This window comes from Lathyrus oleraceus, chromosome 7 (assembly GCF_024323335.1).
Source record: "Lathyrus oleraceus cultivar Zhongwan6 chromosome 7, CAAS_Psat_ZW6_1.0, whole genome shotgun sequence".
Taxonomy (NCBI): domain Eukaryota; kingdom Viridiplantae; phylum Streptophyta; class Magnoliopsida; order Fabales; family Fabaceae; genus Lathyrus; species Lathyrus oleraceus.
The window spans coordinates 460,580,648-460,601,904 of NC_066585.1; the positions used below are offsets into that span (position 1 = coordinate 460,580,648).

The 21,257-nt window shown below is 32.4% G+C and overlaps 3 protein-coding genes across 4 annotated transcripts in view; all 3 read right to left on the bottom strand.

Annotated features, from left to right (window-relative positions):
• The window catches only part of LOC127105056 (uncharacterized), a 100,613-nt gene that overhangs the window by 64,806 nt on the left and 14,550 nt on the right, over positions 1-21,257 (bottom strand). Inside the window, exon 2 of one of the 2 annotated variants that reach the window (XM_051042224.1) lies at positions 14,416-14,449. The exons of the other annotated variant lie outside the window; for it this stretch is intronic. Within the exon in view, the coding sequence (XP_050898181.1) occupies positions 14,416-14,418 (3 nt within the window). The 5' untranslated portion in view covers positions 14,419-14,449. The remainder of the gene's footprint in view (positions 1-14,415; positions 14,450-21,257) is intronic. 2 annotated transcript variants of the gene reach the window in all.
• LOC127105055 (uncharacterized) overlaps positions 5,855-21,257 on the bottom strand; it is a 37,368-nt gene continuing 21,965 nt past the window's right edge. Inside the window, exons 9-10 of the mRNA XM_051042220.1 lie at positions 9,791-10,081; positions 5,855-5,931 (exon numbers count right to left, since the gene is read on the bottom strand). Coding sequence (XP_050898177.1) covers positions 5,927-5,931; positions 9,791-10,081 — 296 coding nt within the window. The 3' untranslated portion in view covers positions 5,855-5,926. The remainder of the gene's footprint in view (positions 5,932-9,790; positions 10,082-21,257) is intronic.
• Positions 6,709-7,927, bottom strand: LOC127105057 (uncharacterized). The gene is made up of 3 exons (XM_051042225.1): positions 7,841-7,927; positions 7,717-7,750; positions 6,709-7,588 (listed from the first exon to the last, which is right to left on the bottom strand). The coding sequence occupies exons 2-3, from the start codon at positions 7,717-7,719 to the stop codon at positions 6,806-6,808; spliced, it is 786 nt and encodes a 261-aa protein (XP_050898182.1). The 5' UTR covers positions 7,720-7,750; positions 7,841-7,927; the 3' UTR covers positions 6,709-6,805.

Below are 21,257 nucleotides of genomic sequence, written 5' to 3' on the forward strand. Positions count from 1 at the left end.
ATCTAGATGATCATTCTGCTGCAGATTCCTCTCGTACTCATGAATATCCTCGTTCAACCGATATAGATGATTATTCTGCCGCAGATTCCTCGTATGCCCGTAAAAAACCTCATTGCGCTGATGATCATTCTGCTGCCGATTCCTCCTATGCCCATAAAAAACTCCATTCCACTGATGATCTAGATGATCATTCTGCTGCAGATGCCTCTCATACTCATGAATATCCTCGTTCAACCGATTTAGATGATCATTCTGCTGCAGATTTCTCGGATACCGATGAATATCCTCAGCTAACTGATCTAGATCCTCATAAAAATCCTCATCCGATTGATCATCATCATATTCATATGAGTGATTACTTATTAGATCTTCAGACAAATTATTTTCAGGTAAAACATTATTCACCTCTTGCAAACCCTCATTCAACTGATTTTCATCAGAATTCTACAAGAAAAAAAAGTTAATGCAAGCACATTAATAACCATAATAAGCAACAAAGAACTGAGCATTAACATATATATATTCTGAATCAAGAACATACAAACTTTAAAATAAAAAAGACAAATAACATACCATATTGAGCTGAGAATAGATGATAATCGATTTCCTGCAAAAGGAAAACAAAAACAACTATAAGCAACATAAAATAACTAGCAATAATCAAGTTTCATATATATAACATTATCATCGCACTAACCTTGGAATTAGAAAAAACCAACTAGTATTGTTAAGCGAAGAAAGTTCACTGCTTTGAAGAAAATTTCTAGTTTCAGAAACAAATAGTGGTTTGAGAATAAGGTTTTAACTAGTTTATATAATGGCACGTGAGAGGTTGAAAGGAATCCTAATTAACCCATTATTTTATGCCTTAAAATTGTTAAATTTGTTATTCTTAATAATATAATTATTTCAGAAGATTTATTTATTCATGTATATAATTTACTTTTTTAGATTTATTAAATAACTAATGTATCTGATATAATAATAGGTCATATACATTTATTATTTAATAAATTTAAAAAATAAATTGTAATTTATAAATAGAATCAAAGAGAATATTAAAAAATAAATTTAAAAAAAGAAGTGATATATTAATAATATAAATTAATTTTATATCATTAATATGTATACCATCAAGTTTAAAATTTTAAATTATTTATATGACATATTAGAATGATATATTTTTACGATGTCACTAAATCTAAAATATAAATATTTTATTTGATCTAAAATATAAAAGTTCTTAAATAATTTAATGTCTAAATAAAGTTTAGCAATTTTTTATATTTATTTTTTAATTATTTAATAAAAACTAATATTTCTGCCTCTAACTACTAGAAAAATCTAAACTTCTTTCTTCAAAAATATATTTTATAGGTCCCTTCAATTAGTTAATATAATTAATTTAAATATTAAAATATTATTTCCTTAATGCACTATTAAAAATATATATATAATGTATTTTAAATTCAATATTAATGTTTAAATTAATTGATTTTAATTATTATTTTATTAATGGAATATTATTGTTTTATTTATTTTAATTTTATATATTTTATAAATAATCTATAACATTATACTTTTCAATAGAACGCTAAATTTTATAATAAAAACATTAAATATTTATATATTAAATTTGACATTGATTATGCTCCCAATTAAAAAATATAAAACTTTTCCATTAATCAAATCAAAATATAAAATAATACCTCTTTGGCAGATCGTTTTCTAATTTTCTTTTATAAATATTTAATTTGATGAAAATTTGAAAGGTTAGTTGTTCATTTAATAAAATTAAATTCAATAATAAATTAAAGATTAGTTGCCGTAAAAAAAAATTAAATAATCACATTTTTCAATAATAATTTTTTTCATAAGAATTTCTCAAATGCTCATCTTTTAAATAAAAAATATTCTTGCTCACGATTCCAATCAATTAGATTGGCGTCCACATTTAACATTTTAGAAGGTAAATTAGGCTCATTGACGCCTTCATTAGCCAAGTCAGTCCAATTGACGCATATTTTTTGTTCTTCAAAAAGAGCGTTAATTCATTTGACGCTTCTCTTGTTTGCTTTTTAATTGGTAATCAAAATTGTATTTTGATAATATTGTTTTTGTATAAATTGAGGTGTATAAATTGAGGTGTGATGTGAATCATTTTTTTCACACATTTTCTTCATTTGTTTTAACATGAGTAGTAAAAGACATGAACATGTTTTTCATTCGAGAACTAAGTCTCTGATGAAGATGTGTTTTTGAGTTAACTGGAGTTTCGGACAACTTGAGAGGAATTTGATCCCCTGGTTAGACAGGGAGATTAGAAGAACTGACAGACTTGTTTCGTACATCTCTATTCTAGATGACAATGATGGTATCCAAGTTATGTGTGCGGTTATCACGTGATTAATATATATATATATATATATATATATATATATATATATATATATATATATATATATATATATATATATATAATCAACTGAGATTTCAATGTGAAACTTTTAGCTCTCAATATATATATATATATATATATATATATATATATATATATATATATATATATATATATATATTTATATATATATATATATATATATATATATAATAAATATATATATATATATATATATATATATATATATATATATATATATAAATATATATATATATATATATATATATATATATATATATATTTCACACAAAAGAATACTGTGTTAGAGCTATAAAAAGTTTCACATTGAAATCTCAGTTGATTATACCGTTGTTCGAACTGATGTAATGAGGTATGTCATTCTGTGTCGTAACGTGTTCTGTATGTTCTGCCTGATAGCATCTTCCTGGAAGAGAAATAATTCTTGGGAGATAGGTTATATGGATCCATCTCACACTTGAATTATCACCAATCCAATGCAGAAAAATCGTAAACTAAGCTATCAGATAATTTGCCAAGAAATATTGTCTCTCATTAGCAAGAATTCGTCATTGAAGATGAGTACAATAATCTCCCATATCGTTACACGATATAATATACTCCTTCATACAGGAAGACATGTATAGTGAGAAATAAGGTTGTTGAACGAGTATATGGAAATAAGGAGGATTCATACAAAGAACTTCCACAATAATTTGGTGGCACTTAAGCATTATACTCCAAGAACTATTGAAATTTTGGAGACATTGTCGACATTTACCCCGGACAGAACTTGTGTTAGTGAAAATAGAATATTTCATCGACTCTTCTGGACGTATGACCATGCATCAAAGGTTTTGCGTTTTGAAAACCTATTATTCAAATTGATGGAACATGGTTAATATTTTCTGATTGTATTAGCTCTGATTGAAGGGTCTATTGGTGGATCGAGTTTCTTTCTTAAGAATCTCCAATTACATGTTGCTACACAACCCAACCTATTACATCCATCTATTGAGAGTTCATACAATAACCTTGATAATGGTTGGCAAGATCCTCTTTTTACGCGTGTCTACTGCATTAGACATACCATACAAAACTTCATGCGGGAGATCAAAGACAAGATGCTTCGGGAAAAAGTTGTGAACGTATGGTATACATTAACAGAACCATCGTTCCAACACTACCACGAAGAGGTCAGATTGACAAATGCAAATGCGTTAAGATGGATCGATAATATTCTAGTGAAGAAGTGGACTAGTATATTCGATAATGGTCAACGATGAGGTCACATGACAACAAATCTTGTTGAATCATGAACTCTGTCTTCAAAGGCACAGAAACCTATCGATAACCACTTTGGTGATAGTAACCTATTTTAGGTTAGGGTCACTGTCCGAGACCAAATGTTCAAAATGGAGTTCAGTGTTGCAATTGGGGCAACTGTTTAATGAAAGTTATATGAAATTTATTAAGGAGAAAACTTACAAAACTAACACACATGTGATTACAATGTTTGAACGCTGTAAAGATTGGTTCAATGTGTAAGAGATAATGGACCATTGCGAACATTTGATCTCCATATGTAGTACATGTTGTCAGCCCGGACACAATGGTAAAAAATATCTCAATATTGGAGAAAGCTCTAGAACATATGGTTTTGATATATAATTTATTTTATGGAACCATTTAATTTTATATTGAATACAACATTCATTTTATATTGATTACAAATTTCTGTTACAACAAAACGAACACAAGCATACATTAAACAACAACACGAAAAACAAATAAAATGACTAAACACAACAACATATCTAGGAGATTACAACCATTATAACAATATCATCTAAACTATGCATCATAATACGACAACCACGGTAAGTTTTAACTAACTCCAAGACACGATGTTCTCCATCATTGTTGAACATGTAATAAGCCTTTTGATTCTTCTAATCTTTTCACTGTCTTCAATGTCTTCGTCTAACCAACAAATCAAACTTCTCTCAAGATATATACTCGAAAGTCTCAGTATTTCAAAGTTGGATCTTTATCGGAGACTTTCCTGACGAATAAAACAGATTTATATAACTTTCTGGACGAATAAAACAGATTCATATTTCTTTTAATATTACAGGACATTTTAAAGAAAAAGACATTTTAAAGAAAAAATGGTGTATTGTATAGTGTATATGCTTCAAAAGCTTGGAATGGAGGCTGAAAAAGTTCCTGAGTTGTGCAATTCATTATACAAGACTTATGGGACAACAATGGCTGCTCTTAGGGTACTATTTTGTTATATCTCAAAAAATTTAACGAACTTGTTTCTTGTCTTTTTGTCGGGCAATTGGTTATGACTTTGACTATAATGACTTTCATAGGTAATTTTTCATTGAATTTTTCTGCCCTTTTTATTTTTTATATTGGTATGAGAGAAATTAGCATATTGACATAATATTTTGTGTGTTGAATAGTTATGTTCATGGAAGATTGCCTTATAGTCTATTGAAACCGGACCGCGTTCTCAAAAGGATTTTGCAAAGCTTGCCTTGTAGGAAAGTGGTAAGTTTCTTTCATGTTTCTTGACAATGAAAGTTTGGAGCAAGTCTCTATTTGTTGTGTTTTCTCTTTTGCAGGGTTTTACGAATGCGGACACGGGACATGCGATAAGAGTGCTTCCAAAGACCTCCTGATGACAAAAACGACGAAGAAATTTTTTTATTTCTGGAAGTACACACGCCGGCCTGATTCTGATATGGTGCTTCCAAAGACACGGGTTATCTGCACACACTTTGATAATGCATTTGAAGAGGTTTTCAAATTGGCTGACATTGACCCTTCCCTCGTTAATACACATGAGAACACTTGCATTGTTCTTATTCTTTAGACATGTTATATTTTATTTTCTTTCTATTAGTTGCTCTCTTCAGTTGTTCTTCGATGACAGTATCCGTAATTTAATGACAGCGAAACCCGCAATTTAATGACAGCGAAACGTTTGGGCCTCCATACGGTTGCGGTAAGTAGTTCCACCCAGTTACTTATGACAACTGGACAAATAGTATTTGCATTTTTTTTGAGCACTTCAATTTAAGTATTATAATTAGTGTTCCACTTTAGAGTTTTCCACATACATAGTTTGTATTTGATTTGTTTTCCACTTTTGAACATCAATTATTTTCCAAAGGAATGATATTTTGAAAGAAACAGTTTTATTTGGAGGATGATCTTGTATTTCGCTTTAACCCCTTTCCATCTATATCTATGAAGTGTCAATTGAAACAAGTGTCGGTTATCTTATGTTGTTCAATTTTTGGTCTTTTTTTAATGCAACGATGTACATAAAAATAACAGTGATATTGCAAAGACGAGGTTTGAAATAAAGGCATAGTAAATAGGAAACGATTATATTCATAATGTAACAAAGAATATAGTAACTTCTAAAAGTTACTGTAAATTAAACTATCCTCTACTAATATCAATATCTGAAAAACAATCCAACAAGGATCAACCTATTAATGAATACTTCTTTCATGTGAAAGCTTGAAATTCTTTGGTTTTTGTCTTCTTCTTAGGTGACTCTTGACTTTCATATTTTAGAGAAACATTAGCTGCATTTCCTTTTGACCCAAAAACAAGCTTTCCAGAAGAACTCTTGGTCTTATTTTCAGTTTGTTGTTGCTGCTGCTTTAGAATTGGAGTCGAACTTGGTTCAACTGACTGTGTTGCCGGTTTTCCATCCAAACGCCGTCCCGAATCACTGAACGGAATCACTTCAGGAGTCTTTGTTAAGGAATCACTATGAAAGGAAAACATGTATATCCAATTTGGTAAGGATACCGTCCCTTCGTCAGCTGTGAATTCTAAAACTCCGCAGTGAGTAGTTTTATCAGCAGAATGACTTCTCAGTTCAAATAACATTGGATATTCTATGTTCATACGTTGCAAGATTTTAACAAGAATATGAATATAAATTTAAGATAGGAAAAATATTCAAATCGTTGAAACTTGAGTTACGAATATAAAGTTACCGAGGCATTCTAGAGCCGAAGCATGCATGATAACCGAAAGAAAAGAGAATTTGCATTAGCTATTGAAATTATCACAATGATTGATGATTGATACAAAAGAATAAAATGTAACCAAGTAAGATGTTAGTGCACATACTTTTATCACCACATTCCAGAGTTGGTTGCAAAAAATCAGAAAAGAAACAATCAGTATTATTGAATATTTTACAAAGATGATCTATGCTTATATTTGAAAACCATCTGATGACATACCCTATCGAGAGATGAGACCGAAAAACAACGGTAAGAATGCTCAAAATTTGCATTCTGCCGCAGATTCCTCCTATGTCCATAAAAAACCCCATTGCACGGATGATCATTCTGCTGTAGATTCCTTGTATGCCCATAAAAAAACCCCATTGCACTGATGATCATTCTGCCGCAGATTCCTCGTATGCCCATAAAAAACCCCATTGCACTGATGATCATTCTGCTGCAGATTCCTCCTATGCCCATAAAAAATCTCATTCCACTGATGATCTAGATGATCATTCTGCTGCAGATTCCTCTCATACTCATGAATATCCTCATTCAACCGATTTAGATGCTCATTCCGCCGCAGATTCCTCCTATGTCCATAAAAAACCCCATTACGCTGATGATCATTCTGCCGCAGATTCCTCCTATGCCCATAAAAAACTCCATTCCACTGATGATCTAGATGATCATTCTGCTGCAGATTCCTCTCGTACTCATGAATATCCTCGTTCAACCGATATAGATGATTATTCTGCCGCAGATTCCTCGTATGCCCGTAAAAAACCTCATTGCGCTGATGATCATTCTGCTGCAGATTCCTCCTATGCCCATAAAAAACTCCATTCCACTGATGATCTAGATGATCATTCTGCTGCAGATGCCTCTCATACTCATGAATATCCTCGTTCAACCGATTTAGATGATCATTCTGCTGCAGATTTCTCGGATACCGATGAATATCCTCAGCTAACTGATCTAGATCCTCATAAAAATCCTCATCCGATTGATCATCATCATATTCATATGAGTGATTACTTATTAGATCTTCAGACAAATTATTTTCAGGTGAAACATTATTCACCTCTTGCAAATCCTCATTCAACTGATTTTCATCATAATTCTACAAGAAAAAAACAGATAATGCAAGCACATTAATAACCATAATAAGCAACAAAGAACTGAGCACTAACATATATATTCTGAATCAAGAACATACAAACTTTAAAACAAAAAAGACAAATAGCATACCATATTGAGCTGAGAATAGATGATAATCGATTAACTGCAAAAGGAAAACAAAAACAATTATAAGCAACATAAAATAACTAGCAATAATCAAGTTTCATATATAGAACATTATCATCGCACTAACCTTGGAATTAGAAAAAACCAATTAGTATTGTTAAGCGAAGAAAGTCCAGTGCTTTGAAGAAAATTTCTAGTTTCAGAAACAAATAGTGGTTTGAGAATAAGGTTTTAACTAGTTTATATAATGGCACGTGAGAGGTTCAAAGGAATCCTAATTTTATGCCTTAAAATTGTTAAATTTGTTATTCTTAGATTTATCTTATTTATTCATGGATTTAATTTACTTTTTTAGATTTATTAAATAACTAATGTATCTGATATAATAATAGGTCATATACATTTATTATTTAATAAATTTAAAAAATAAATTATAAATTATAAATAGAATTAAAGAGAATATTAAAAAATAAATTTAAGAAAAGAAGTGATATATTAATAATATAAATTAATTTTATACCATTAATGTGTATACCACCAAGTTTAAAATTTTAAATTATTTATATGATATATTAGAATGATAAATTTTTACGATGTCACTAAATCTAAAATATAAATATTTTATTTTATCTAAAATATAAAAGTTCTTAAATAATTTAATATCAAAATAAAGTTTAGCAATTTTTTATATTTATTTTTTAATTATTTAATAAAAACTAATATTTCTGCCTCTAACTACTAGAAAAATCTAAACTTCTTTCTTCAAAAATATATTTCATAGGTCCCTTCAATTAGTTAATAAAATTAATTTAAATATTAAAATATTATTTCCTCAATGTACTATTAAAAATATATATATAATGTATTTTAAATTCAATATTAATGTTTAAATTAATTGATTTTAATTATAATTTTTTTAATGGAATATTATTGTTTTATTTATTTTAATTTTATATATTTTATAAATATAATCTATAACATTATACTTTTCAATAGAACGCTAAATTTTATAATAAAAACATTAAATATTTATATATTAAATTTGACATTGATTATGCTCCCAATTAAAAGATATAAAACTTTTCCATTAATCAAATCAAAATATAAAATAATACCTCTTTGACAGATCGTTTTCTAATTTTCTTTTATAAATATTTAATTTGATGAAAATTTAAAAGGTTAGTTGTTCATTTAATAACATTAAATTCATTAATAAATTAAAGATTAGTTGCCGTAAATTTTTTTAAAATAATAATATTAAAATAATAATTTTTTTCATAAAAATTTCTCAAATGCTCATCTTTTAAATAAAAAATATTCTTGCTCACGACTCCAATCAATTAGATTGGCGTCCACAATTAACATTTTAGAAGGTAAATTAGGCTCATTGACGCCTTCCTTAGACAAGTCAATCCAATTGACGCATATTTTTTGTTCTTCAAAAAGAACGCTAATTTATCTGACGCTTCTCTTGTTTGCTTTTTAATTGACGCATATTTTTTGTATAAATTGAGGTGTGATGAGAATCATTTTTTTCACACATTTTCTTCATTTGTTTTAACATGAGTAGTAAAAGACATGAACATGTTTTTTATTCGAGAACTAAGTCTCTGATGATGAAGATGTGTTACTTATGACAACTGAACAAATAGTATTTGCATTTTGTTTGAGCACTTCAATTTAAGTATTATAATTAGTGTTCCACTTTAGAGTTTTCCACATACATAGTTTGTATTTGATTTGTTATCCACTTTTGAACATCAATTATTTTCCAAAGGAATGATATATTGAAAGAAACAGATTTGTTATCTGCTTCTATACATAGGTTGCAATTGAAACGACAGTAAAAGCTTATATTTGTTTGTGGTGTCTTAAGTGTAGTATAATGGCCATGGCAATAGGAAATAACATAGTAAATAAAAATAACATAGTAAATCAAACAAGACTGGCAATAGGAAATAACTATAATCATATCTAACAACGAATAAAGCAATGGATATTGAAGAGTAACTTCTAAAAGTTTATGTAAATTAAACTGTTCTATCAATATCTGAAAAACAATCCAACAGGGATCAACCTATTAATGAATACTTCTTTCCTGTGAAAGCTTGAAATTCTTTGGTTTTTGTCTTCTTCTTAGGTGACTCTTGACTTTCATTTTTTAGAGAAACATTAGCTGCATTTCCTTTTGACCCAAAAACAACCTTTCCAGAACTCTTGGTTTTATTTTCAGTTTGTTGTTGTTGCTGCTTTAGAATTGGAGTCGAACTTGCTTCAACTGACTGTGTCGCCGGTTTTCCATCCAAACGCCGTCCCGAACCACTGAACGGAATCACTTCAGGAGTCTTTGTTTCTGCCTCTTCTTCAACTGAAATGCAGAATATATATAGTCAAAATCTTCACTTGAAAACAGACAGAATATTTAAGCATGTTCCAAAAGATAATAAAAGAATCCAAACCTTGTGGAGATTCCTTATCAGACAAATCAGATGGCAAATTCTTCTCAGGTTCTTTGTAATCAAGAGGTGGGGCAAAATCAACCTCACAGTCTGTTTCAATTATAGAAATAGCGGGACAAGGTTTCGTTTCAACCACATCAATGTAATACTTTTTGTTGTTATACGGAATCATTATAGTGCGGCCAGTTGTTAAACACGAGTAACTCCTCAACGAAGTTTCTAACCTGAAAATGATCACGGAAAAGAAACAAAATATTAGTTTTACCGACACAAGCATACCAGAGTCATATTTCCTTCAGAAGTATGCTGAACATAGACACCGTACTCCATCTCACATTTCTGAAAGCCTTGCTTCTTGAAAAAAGAATCAATCTTCTTATTCCAAGCTCTGGGCGCTTGTTTCAATCCATATAGAGCTTTGTATAATCTGTACACCATCCCTTCCTGATTCTTTTTCACAAATCCAGGAGGTTGTGACACGTAAACTTCTTCTTCTAATGGACCGTTCAGAAATGCAGATTTTACATCTAAATGCATCAGAGGCCAATTCCTTTTAGCAGCTATTGCAATCACCATTCTGATTGTTTCATGTCTTGCTACAGGTGCAAACACTTCAGAGTAATCCAGCCCAGGTTTCTGTAGAAATCCTCTGGCTACCAACCTTGCTTTATGTTTGCCAATTGAACCATCTGGCTTTAACTTCTGCTTGAAAACCCATCTGACGCTGATGGCTTTCTTGTCTTTTGGAAGTTCTGTCAGCTTCCAAGTCTTGTTCCTCTCTATAGCATCAAGTTCTTCTTTCATGGCCTTCAGCCAGAGCTTCTGCTTAAGAGCCTCTTCTGTACTTATGAGTTTAGAGTCTACTAACATGGCACACTGAATAACTTCTCCTTCAGAGTCTACTTCAGTGTCTTGCAGCATGTCAAATTCTGCATATCTTTTGGGGATGTTTCTGATTCTTTGTGGTCTCTGAACTTGTTCAGAGTCTTCAACTTCAGAGTTTCTACCTTCAGATGGTTGACTTCCTCCAGAGCTTTGACCATCTGAAGGTTCTGGCATATTTCCAAAGTCTGAATTGCCACCAGAATCTGGATTACCATCAGAGTCTGGGTCATCAGAGTCTGGATCATCAGAGTCTGAAACATCAGATTCTGGATCACTATCAGAGTCAGAATCAACGTCAGAGTTTACTCCAACCTCAGAAATTCTGAACTCTGAATCAGATTGAGACTTATCCCAATTCCAAACTTCTGATTCCTTCACAATCACATCTCTGCTGAATTCAATTTTATTGGTTTCTGGACAATAGAGCTTGTATGCACCTGTACTGTGGTACCCTATCAGAATCATCACTTTGCTTCTATCATCCAGCTTCTGTCTTCTGGCTTCTGGAACATGTTTATAGCAAACAGAACCAAACACCTTCAGATGACTAACACTTTGCTTATCTCCAGTCCACTTCTGTATTGGAACTATTTCCTTCAGCTTCTTCGTAGGACATCGGTTGAGTACATACGTTGCGGTGGCAACAGCTTCTCCCCAGAGCTTCTGAGGAAGCTTCTTCTCCTTTAGCATGCTTCTCACCATATCAAGCAAAGTGCAGTTTCTTCTTTCAGCAAGACCATTGTGTTGAGGGGTATAAGGAGCAGTAACCTCATGCTCAATTCCATTCTCCTCACAGAACTTCTGGAACTCTTTGGAGTTATACTCACCTCCACCGTCAGTTCTAAGAATCTTCAACTTCTGACCACTCTGATTCTCAGCCTTCATTCTGAACTTTTTGAATTCATCAAACACCTCGTGTTTAAACTTAATAAGGGATACCCATGTCATTCTTGTGAATTCATCAACAAATAACACAAAGTATTTATTCCCTCCAATCGATGCTACTGGAAATGGACCACACACATCAGAATGTACAACTCCCAAGGCATGTTTTGCTCTTGGAGCAGTTTCTGACGCAAATGGCAATCGTGGTTGTTTTCCTTCCATGCAAACTTTGCATGACTTTTCAGGCTTCTTAATTGCAGGAATTCCATGTACCAACTTCCTTGAATTCAGATGTTTTAAGCTTTTGAAATTCAAATGACCAAATCTTCTGTGCCACAGCTCACTCTCCTTCTCAGCACTTGTTGCACTAAGACATTCTGAGTCTGCAGTTCTGACATTCACCTTGAATGTTCTATTTCTTCCCTGTTCTGACTCCATAATTAACTTCTGATTGCAGTCATACAGCTTCAGAAGATTGTCCTTCATGGTAACTGAAAAACCTTTCTCAATTAATTGTCCCACACTCATCAGATTGCTTCTGATGCCAGGTACATACCACACGTTCTGAATCAATGTTGTTTTCCCATTGTTCAGAGTCACTCTGACATTTCCCATACCTTCTGCATTAAGATATTTGTCATCAGCACATCTGATCTTTATCCTCTTTTCAGAGTCAAAGTCAACCAGCCATTTCTTGTTTCCAGTAAGATGATTTGAGCAGCCAGTGTCCATATACCACCAGTCTATCAGATCCATATTATCAGATTCAGAAGCCATCAATAGCACAGATTCGTCATCAGAACTTCTGGCTATATTTGCTTCTTCTGATTTTCTCTCCTTGTTTGACCAACAGTCTCTAGCAAAGTGACCAAACTTCTTACAGCAGTAACATTGGATTTTCTTCTTGTCATACTTCTCTTTTCCCTTCTGCGCATTCTTTTGTCTATCAGAGGTTGAGCTTTCTGACTTCTGACCACCATCAGATCTTCTCCTGACTTCTGACTGCTTCTGATACCTCCTATCAGAAGTTGCTTTCAGAGCCTGTTGCTCTATTTCCCTTTCAGAAGTTCTCTCAGTCAAACGCAACTCTTGCGCTTCTAGACTGCTCTACAGCTCTTCAATTCTCATGGTGCTCAGATCTTTGGAATGTTCTATTGCTACCACAATGTAATCAAATTGAGAGGTAAGGGATCTCAATACCTTCTCCATGATTGTTTCTTCAGAAAGAGTTTCTCCACACGCTTTCATCTCATTAGTGATCAGAATCACTCTGGAGATGTATTCAGAAACTTTCTCATTATTCTTCATGTTGAGATTCTCATATTGCTTTCTCAAGGACTGAAGCTTCACCTTCTTCACTGATGCGTCACCACCATAACATCTAACCAGTGTGTCCCACGCAGCCTTTGCTGTCGTTGAATCTGCAATCTTCTCAAACACATTTACATCAACACATTGATGAATGAAGAACAATGCTTTCTGATCCTTCTTCCTTACTTCCTTCTGCGCGTTTTTCTGTTCATCCGTCGCATCTGCTGCTACCTGAACATAACCATCAGTGACAAGATCTAAAACATCTTGAGCACCGAACAGTACACGCATTTGGATCATCCAACGATTCCAGTTTTTACCGTCAAATACTGGAAGTTTGGTGTTCATGTTGCCGTTTCCGTTCATCTTTCTACCTTGCACAGTACACTCAGATTTCTCACACAGTGTTTCCCAACCCACAGAATTAAAATTCTGATCAGATTTTGTTCAAGATTCAACACGAATCTAAGAATCAAAATCAAACACACAAGACCTCACGTTCACTCGTGTTTCCCGTGTTTCCCAATGAATCCGAACCGGAGCTCTAGATACCAATTGTTGGTGCAAAGGTAGAATAAAAGATGAATATTCTATTAAGAGAATGACGGCTACAAAAAGGATTAAAAGTTACAATGATTGACACCCTATTTATAAGCTAAAACTAGGGTTACTATAATAGGATAAAATACTAAAATACCCTCTAACAAACTTAGGGGCTAAGAAAATAATACAATTTAAATATGAATTAAATCTAATAAAATCTAATATGATCTAGATGATCATTCTGCTGCAGATTCCTCTCATACTCATGAATATCCTCATTCAACCGATTTAGATGATCATTCTGCTGCAGATTCCTCGGATACTGATGAATATCCTCAGCGAACTGATTTAGATCCTCATAAAAATCCTCATCCGACTGATCATCATCATATTCATATGAGTGATTACTTATTTGATCTTCAGACAAATTATTTTCAGGTGAAACATTATTCACCTCTTGCAAACCCTCATTCAACTGATTTTCATCAGAATTCTACAAGAAAAAAACAGTTAATGCAAGCACATTAATAACCATAATAAGCAACAAAGAACTCAGCATTAACATATATATTCTGAATTAAGAACATACAAACTAAAATAAAAAAGACAAATAACATACCATATTGAGCTGAGAATAGACGATAATCGATTAACTGCAAAAGGAAAACAAAAACAACTATAAGCAACATAAAATAACTAGCAATAATCAAGTTTCATATATAGAACATTATGATCGCACTAACCTTGGAATAAAAAAAAACACCGAGTATTGTTTAGCGAAGAAAGTCAAGTGCTTTGAAGAAAATTTCTAGTCTCAAAAACCAAGAGTGGTTTGAGAATAAGGTTTTAACTAGTTTATATAATGGCACGTGAGAGGTTCAAAGGAATCCTAATAATAAGTTGATGCCGGAAAAGTCTTAAATTTGTTATTCTCAATAATATAGTTATTTCAAAAGATTTAATTATTTCCTTCAATCTTATTTATTTATGGATATAATTTATTTATTTAGATTTAATTATTTTAGAATAATTAATAATTATATATCTGATATATAGAACATTATCATCGCACTAACCTTGGAATAAAAAAAAAACACTGAGTATTGTTTAGCGAAGAAAGTTCAGTGCTTTGAAGAAAATTTCTAGTCTCAGAAACAAATAGTGGTTTGAGAATAAGGTTTTTACTAGTTTATATAATTGCATGTGGGAGGTTCAAAGGAATCCTAATAATAAGTTGATGCCGGAAAAGTCTTAAATTTGTTATTCTCAATAATATAGTTATTTCAAAAGATTTAATTATTTCCTTCAATCTTATTTATTTATGGATATAATTTATTTATTTAGATTTAATTATTTTAGAATAATTAATAATTATATATCTGATATATAGAACATTATCATCGCACTAACCTTGGAATAAAAAAAAAACACTGAATATTGTTTAGCAAAGAAAGTTCAGTGCTTTGAAGAAAATTTCTAGTCTCAGAAACAAATAGTGGTTTGAGAATAAGGTTTTAACTAGTTTATATAATGGCACGTGAGAGATTCAAAGGAATCCTAATAATAAGTTGATGCCGTAAAAGTCTTAAATTTGTTATTCTCAATAATATAATTATTTCAAAAGATTTAATTATTCCCTTCAATCTTATTTATTTATGGATATAATTTATTTTTTTAGATTTAGTTATTTTAGAATAATTAATAATTATATATCTGATAAATTATTCAATGAATTTGAAAAACATTGTTTCTTATAAATAGAATTCAGCAACAATAAATATTAAAAAAAATGGTGATGCGGTAATATAATAAATTAATTTTACAATACCAATTTATATACCGTCAAATCAAATTGAAAATTTTAAAATACTTATATGATATATCAGAATACCATATTTTTATAAGTATATTTTTATTAAATCAAAATATAAATATCATATTTTATCTAAAATATAAAAATTCTTAAATAATTTTAAAGTAATTTAATGTTATTTAGTAATTTTTTATATTTATTTTTTAATTATTTAATGGAAATTAATATTTCTACCTCTAACTACTAGAAAAATCTAAACTTCTTTCTCCAAAAATATATTTTATAAGTCCCTTCAATTAGTTAATAAAATTAATTTAAATATTAAAATATTATTTCCTTGATACACTATTAAGATTTTTTTTTACTCAACTCATAATTTTCTTATGAAACATATATGTTATATATTAAATTTGACGTGACCCAATTAAAAAATATAAAAAATTTCAAAATGAATCAAATCAAAATATAAAATAATATCTTTTTGACAGATTGGTTTCTAGAATATTTCTATTGATGAAATTTTGTAAGGTTTATTAAAATTAAATTAAACGTAATTTTTTTTAAATAATTATATTTTTTCAATGATAATATTAAAATAATTAATTTTTTTCAAAATTTTCTCAAATATCCATATTTTAAATTTAAAAAATCTTGCTTAGCACTCTAGCCAATTAAATTGGCGTTTCCATTTAACATTTTAAAAGGTGAATTGGCACCTCTACTAAGGCAAACCAATCCAACTTTCACACACTATTTGTTCTTCAAAAAGAGCCTTAATCCATATGATGTTTCTCTTGTTTGCTTTTTAATTGGTAATCAAATATTATATTTTAATAATATCATTTTTGAATAAATTGAGGTGTGATGAGAACTATTTTTTTCACACCTCTTCTGAAATGACTAAAGGGGTTGCCATGATTTCCTATTATTGTTCACGGCATGCCTAAAGTCACAGAAGTCATTGTAAGTGTGGGAGTTTGGAAGAACTACCGTCCTCTCTGAGTGCTCGTACTCAATGTTGTGCAAAATTAATGTGGTGCATCAGAAGATCCTGATTAGCTTCACCATATTCCCAACAATTTTGAGACAATCAGGATGTCGGGAAGTCAGGACCTTTCCCACTAAACACTAAGCCCAGCCCCAGTTGGCACTTCTGAGAAACCTACTATACCGTTTAACCAAAAGCCTGACCACGCATCAAAATCTTGCATAAGTAATCTTTCATCATATATAATTGCATCATGAAGCGCGTAGCATATTCCATCGAAATGGAGCATTATGCCTGATGAAATAAACATGCATAATAGTTTGAAAGTCTTTCTCGAAAGCATAAAAGAATCCTCCGTTGAGACATTCTTCCTCCCTTGTGAGAACATTATCATGAAAACTCTCGAGCGGTATTCCCCGCAGGTTTCCCCGAAATATTTCTTCTTCGTGTTGCCTTTTGCAAGTACCCTTGAAATCTTTCATCAGTCACTTACCTTTCGTAAGTCCTTTCTGACTTGTGTCAGCCCTCCTTGCCTTTCGCTTAGAGAAGATTATTGAGATAACTTACCTTTCGTGAGTTTATTTCGTTGCTTTGTGCACGAAATCACGTCTCCCCCTCGGTGTCTTTTGCACGAGTAGGGTACCTTTGTCAGATCTTTGCTTCCCGTTTGTTTAAATGTTGATATAGGTTTGGTGAGTCTCGGGGTTTGGGTAGCCATGATTTGAGAACTTCATCCCCGCCATTGTGCTTGAGGGACGATATGAGGTTTTCATACCTATTCACAAAGTTCCCCATCTGTTAGAGTGTGCTAAAGCCCAGATTCGTCTGACAAATCCCCTTGAGTCTAGGTTTTACCTAACAGGTTTTGTATGATTGTTTTTCCTTATACACATGTTTGTGACCTTTTGATAGTTACTTACCTTTTGTAAGTACTTCCCTGCCTTTTGCATAAGAGACAATTCCCTTCTTGCTTACCTTTTGTGAGTTCCTTTTGTGCCTTTTGTATAAAGACTGTTATCCCCAGTTGCTTACCTTTTGTAAGTCTCCTCATTCTTTTGCTCGAGGATTTATAATCCTAAATTTGCTTACCTTTTGTAAGCGTCATTTTCCTTTTGCATTGAAAATCTTCTCTTGATAAGGAGTCATTGCTACCTTTGGCATGAGATAACCATCCACTCCATCTATCTTCTTAACCTTTCGTTGAGAAGTTTCTCATTGCCTTTTGTATGAGAAATCCTTGCTAGCCTTCTTATTAACCTCTTTGTTGAGAAATTTCTCATTACCATTCGTATGAGGAATCCCATTCATCTTTCTTCTTAACCTTTCACGGAGAAGTTTCTCATTACCTTTTGTATGAGAGATCATATCCATTCTTTCTTCTTAACCTTTCATTGAAAAGTTTCTCATTACCTTTCGTATGAAAAGTACCCAACTTTTTTCTTAACCTTTCATTAAGAAGTTCTCACTACCTTTTACCTTCGTAGAATCCTACGGGAAGACTTTGATCACCGGTTACAAGCCAAAACTTGTTAGTAGAGGCAAGAAAATAAAAAAGAAGAAAAAAGAAAAGAATGAGAAATACAGATAAAGACACAAAAAGAGATTAGTCATACACCACATACATAGCATATTGCGTACTTCATGCATGTCCTTATAAAACATTTCTTTGTACGGCTGACCCATTCTCCCCACAGACATGTCATCTGACCCCTAATGAATAACCATATACAAAATCCTATACGCCATCCATTGGACAAATTTCCATTAATACCCTTACCTTACATCTCACTCATTTCATTCATTCACTGCGGGCAAACTTCTCAGTTATTTTAGTATTTAATCATCTCTTACCGTGTATGTTTGAAAGTCGTTTCTATTCATACCTTCAGGTCTGAGAAGATTAAATAGGGGCAACTGTCATTGTCATACCCCAAAATTTGCCCATTAATATTTCAAGACATTTTGCAAGGCATTCCGACTCATATATAACACTGATCTTGAAGAAACAAAGGCCCAACTCACAGATGGCCCAATCCAGAAAATGGCCCAAACTGGCCTGTTCGCTACGCGCTCGCCTAGCGAAGCTGACAAACAACAAAAATTTCGGGCTTCATTCTGAGACCAAAAAAAAAAAAAAAAAACAAAAAAAACAAAAAAAAGAGAAATTTTTTTTTTAATTAATTAATTAATTAATTAATTAATTAATTAAATAATTAAATAATTAAAATAAATAAATAAATAAAATATAACAAATTATTTTGGACTTGGGTCTCCCTCATTCCAAGCCCATTACCCACGAAATTAGTCTATAAATACTGAAGTTTCAGTAGGGGAGTGACACTTGGAGTTACACTGGGAGATTCACTGGAAAAAAAAAAGAGGAGGAGAACAGAGAAGAACGAATAGAAGTTTTGGCATAGGAACCCTGCCTACCCGGAGAATTCAGAGTAAAGAAACCCTGAAGGCAGCCCATCTGCACCAAAGCCATCGCCGTCCAATTCCCGCTGCCTAACTTATTCCGATACTACAAGTGGTCAATCCCTTCAACCTTGAGTTGGCAAACAGGTTTGCGTATCTCTATTGTTTATACTTTCAATTGGCCATATCTACATATATAATGCATCATGATTAAATGTTGATATATAATTTGCTTTCGTATGGGAATTTAAATATGCCTGAATACCCTGAATGTTTGATCATGTTATTCCTGTGATAAAATGCCATAAAATTCAAAGTTCCTAACGTGGGGCTGTTTTCAAATTCAAAATCCGTGGCCGCTCGCTAGCACCTCGCTAGGCGAGCCTGGGGCGAGTATTCGCCTGGCCTTCGCTAGGCGAGGCAGAGGCGAACAAGACAGTAGCTGACTTTTCTATTCTGTTTTTTTTATGTTTTATCATAGCCATGCATTATTCATCCTATCCTATTTATTGTTGTGATATTTCTCCGGTGTAATCTTCGATTGCACCCTGATTTGGTGTTCTGACATGTTTCTTTTTTTTGAGTTTCGTAAAGGTTCACATATCCCAGGAAAAGGTTATTGGCTAGGTATTCCACTTTATTTGTGGGATACCCTTGTGGAGTTTCACCCTAAATTAATTTTTAATGTATTAATTTTTTAATATATTATTTTTAATAATTTTAATGTGGAGTTTCATCCTAATTATATAATTAATTGTAAAACTTTGCCTTTGAATAAGTGATCTTGGACCTCTCTTTGTTGCCTTACGATTACGATATTACGGTCATGTCCCGCGAACGTGGGGATACCCTTAGCAAAGACCCTTCGGTCAAATCATCATAAAATAAATTATAGTCCCTCGGATGTTGCCTTCGAATATACAACTTTGTCCCTCGATGACCCTCCGATGTTGCCTACGGTTAAAAGATGATAGTCCCTTCGAATGCTAAGATATCCTCGTAACTGTTGCCTTCAATGACCTATCGATGACCCTACGATGACCCTTAAACATCCAAAGGATAAAACTACTTATTTCTCAATAATAAGGACAGTTTTACCCTCATAAGGATAGGAAATGCTCATAAAGACCTTGGGTCGGTATAACTCTTAATTGTTGGCTCACAATCTAAAAACAATTTTCACACCTCACACCTTTCAAAATATCTTTAGAAAATCACCACTTGGTATATATTCATACTAGAATCATTACCGAGTTATATTTTTCTAAACAATTTCCAAAACTAAACGAGATAACTACTTTGTATATATTCATACAAGAATCATTACAAAGTTAAATTCTCTTTCCAAAAACAATTTTCCAAACAATTCACAAACACTTTTTTTCCAGACAAAAATAATATAAGTGATCGAGCAATTAAGAGCCCATGGATAACCATGGATACAAAGGGTGCTAACACCTTCCCTTTGTATAATGTACCTCCCGAACCCAAAATCTAAATTAAGGTTTTTCCTGTTCTTTTCCACCTTTCCTTATTGGATAAAAGAAAAGTCGGTGGCGACTCTTGCTAACCGCGACATTGCGATTAAAACCACAAAAAAGTCCAGTTCACCGTATGACAGAACTGGCGACTCTGCTGGGGACCCTAAATATTTAAAAAGAGAGGTTACCTTAAAAACAAGATCACTTATTCAATTTGTCTGATTTATTTTTAAGGGATTGCTTGGGTATGTTATGCTTGAGTGAAAGATCCTACACCCGGATCTAGTGTACCTTAGGTAAGTAGCAAGAGATCATCGCGACTGTCCGGCGTATACTGGAATGGTCAAAATGATGGCTACGGTTAATGTGGCACTTTGGATGTCCTGATGTTCCTCATGTTAGTTGAGGAAATATTTGGCATTCGCGTGGTGTCATAAAAGCATTAACCAGACCTTTAGAACCCTAATTGACTCATCCTGGCCATTAGAAAGTAGTGAGATAACTGGCTTCGGTTCCGACTGGAGTTGGTTGAGACTCGATACTACACTCTTTGAGATTGGACTTTAGGGAAGCTTCGGTCAACCACTTGGTGTTGCACTGAAGTGGACTTAAGGAAAGGTCAATGATTTGAGATCCTTCTAGAACCCGGTTACTATTCTAAGACAGGTTGAACCAACCAAACTTCAGTGGGGAGGGTATTTACCTATGGAACTCACGCAAGCCTTAAAACCTAGGAATGATTGTTGTGTGACTTGCTTGTG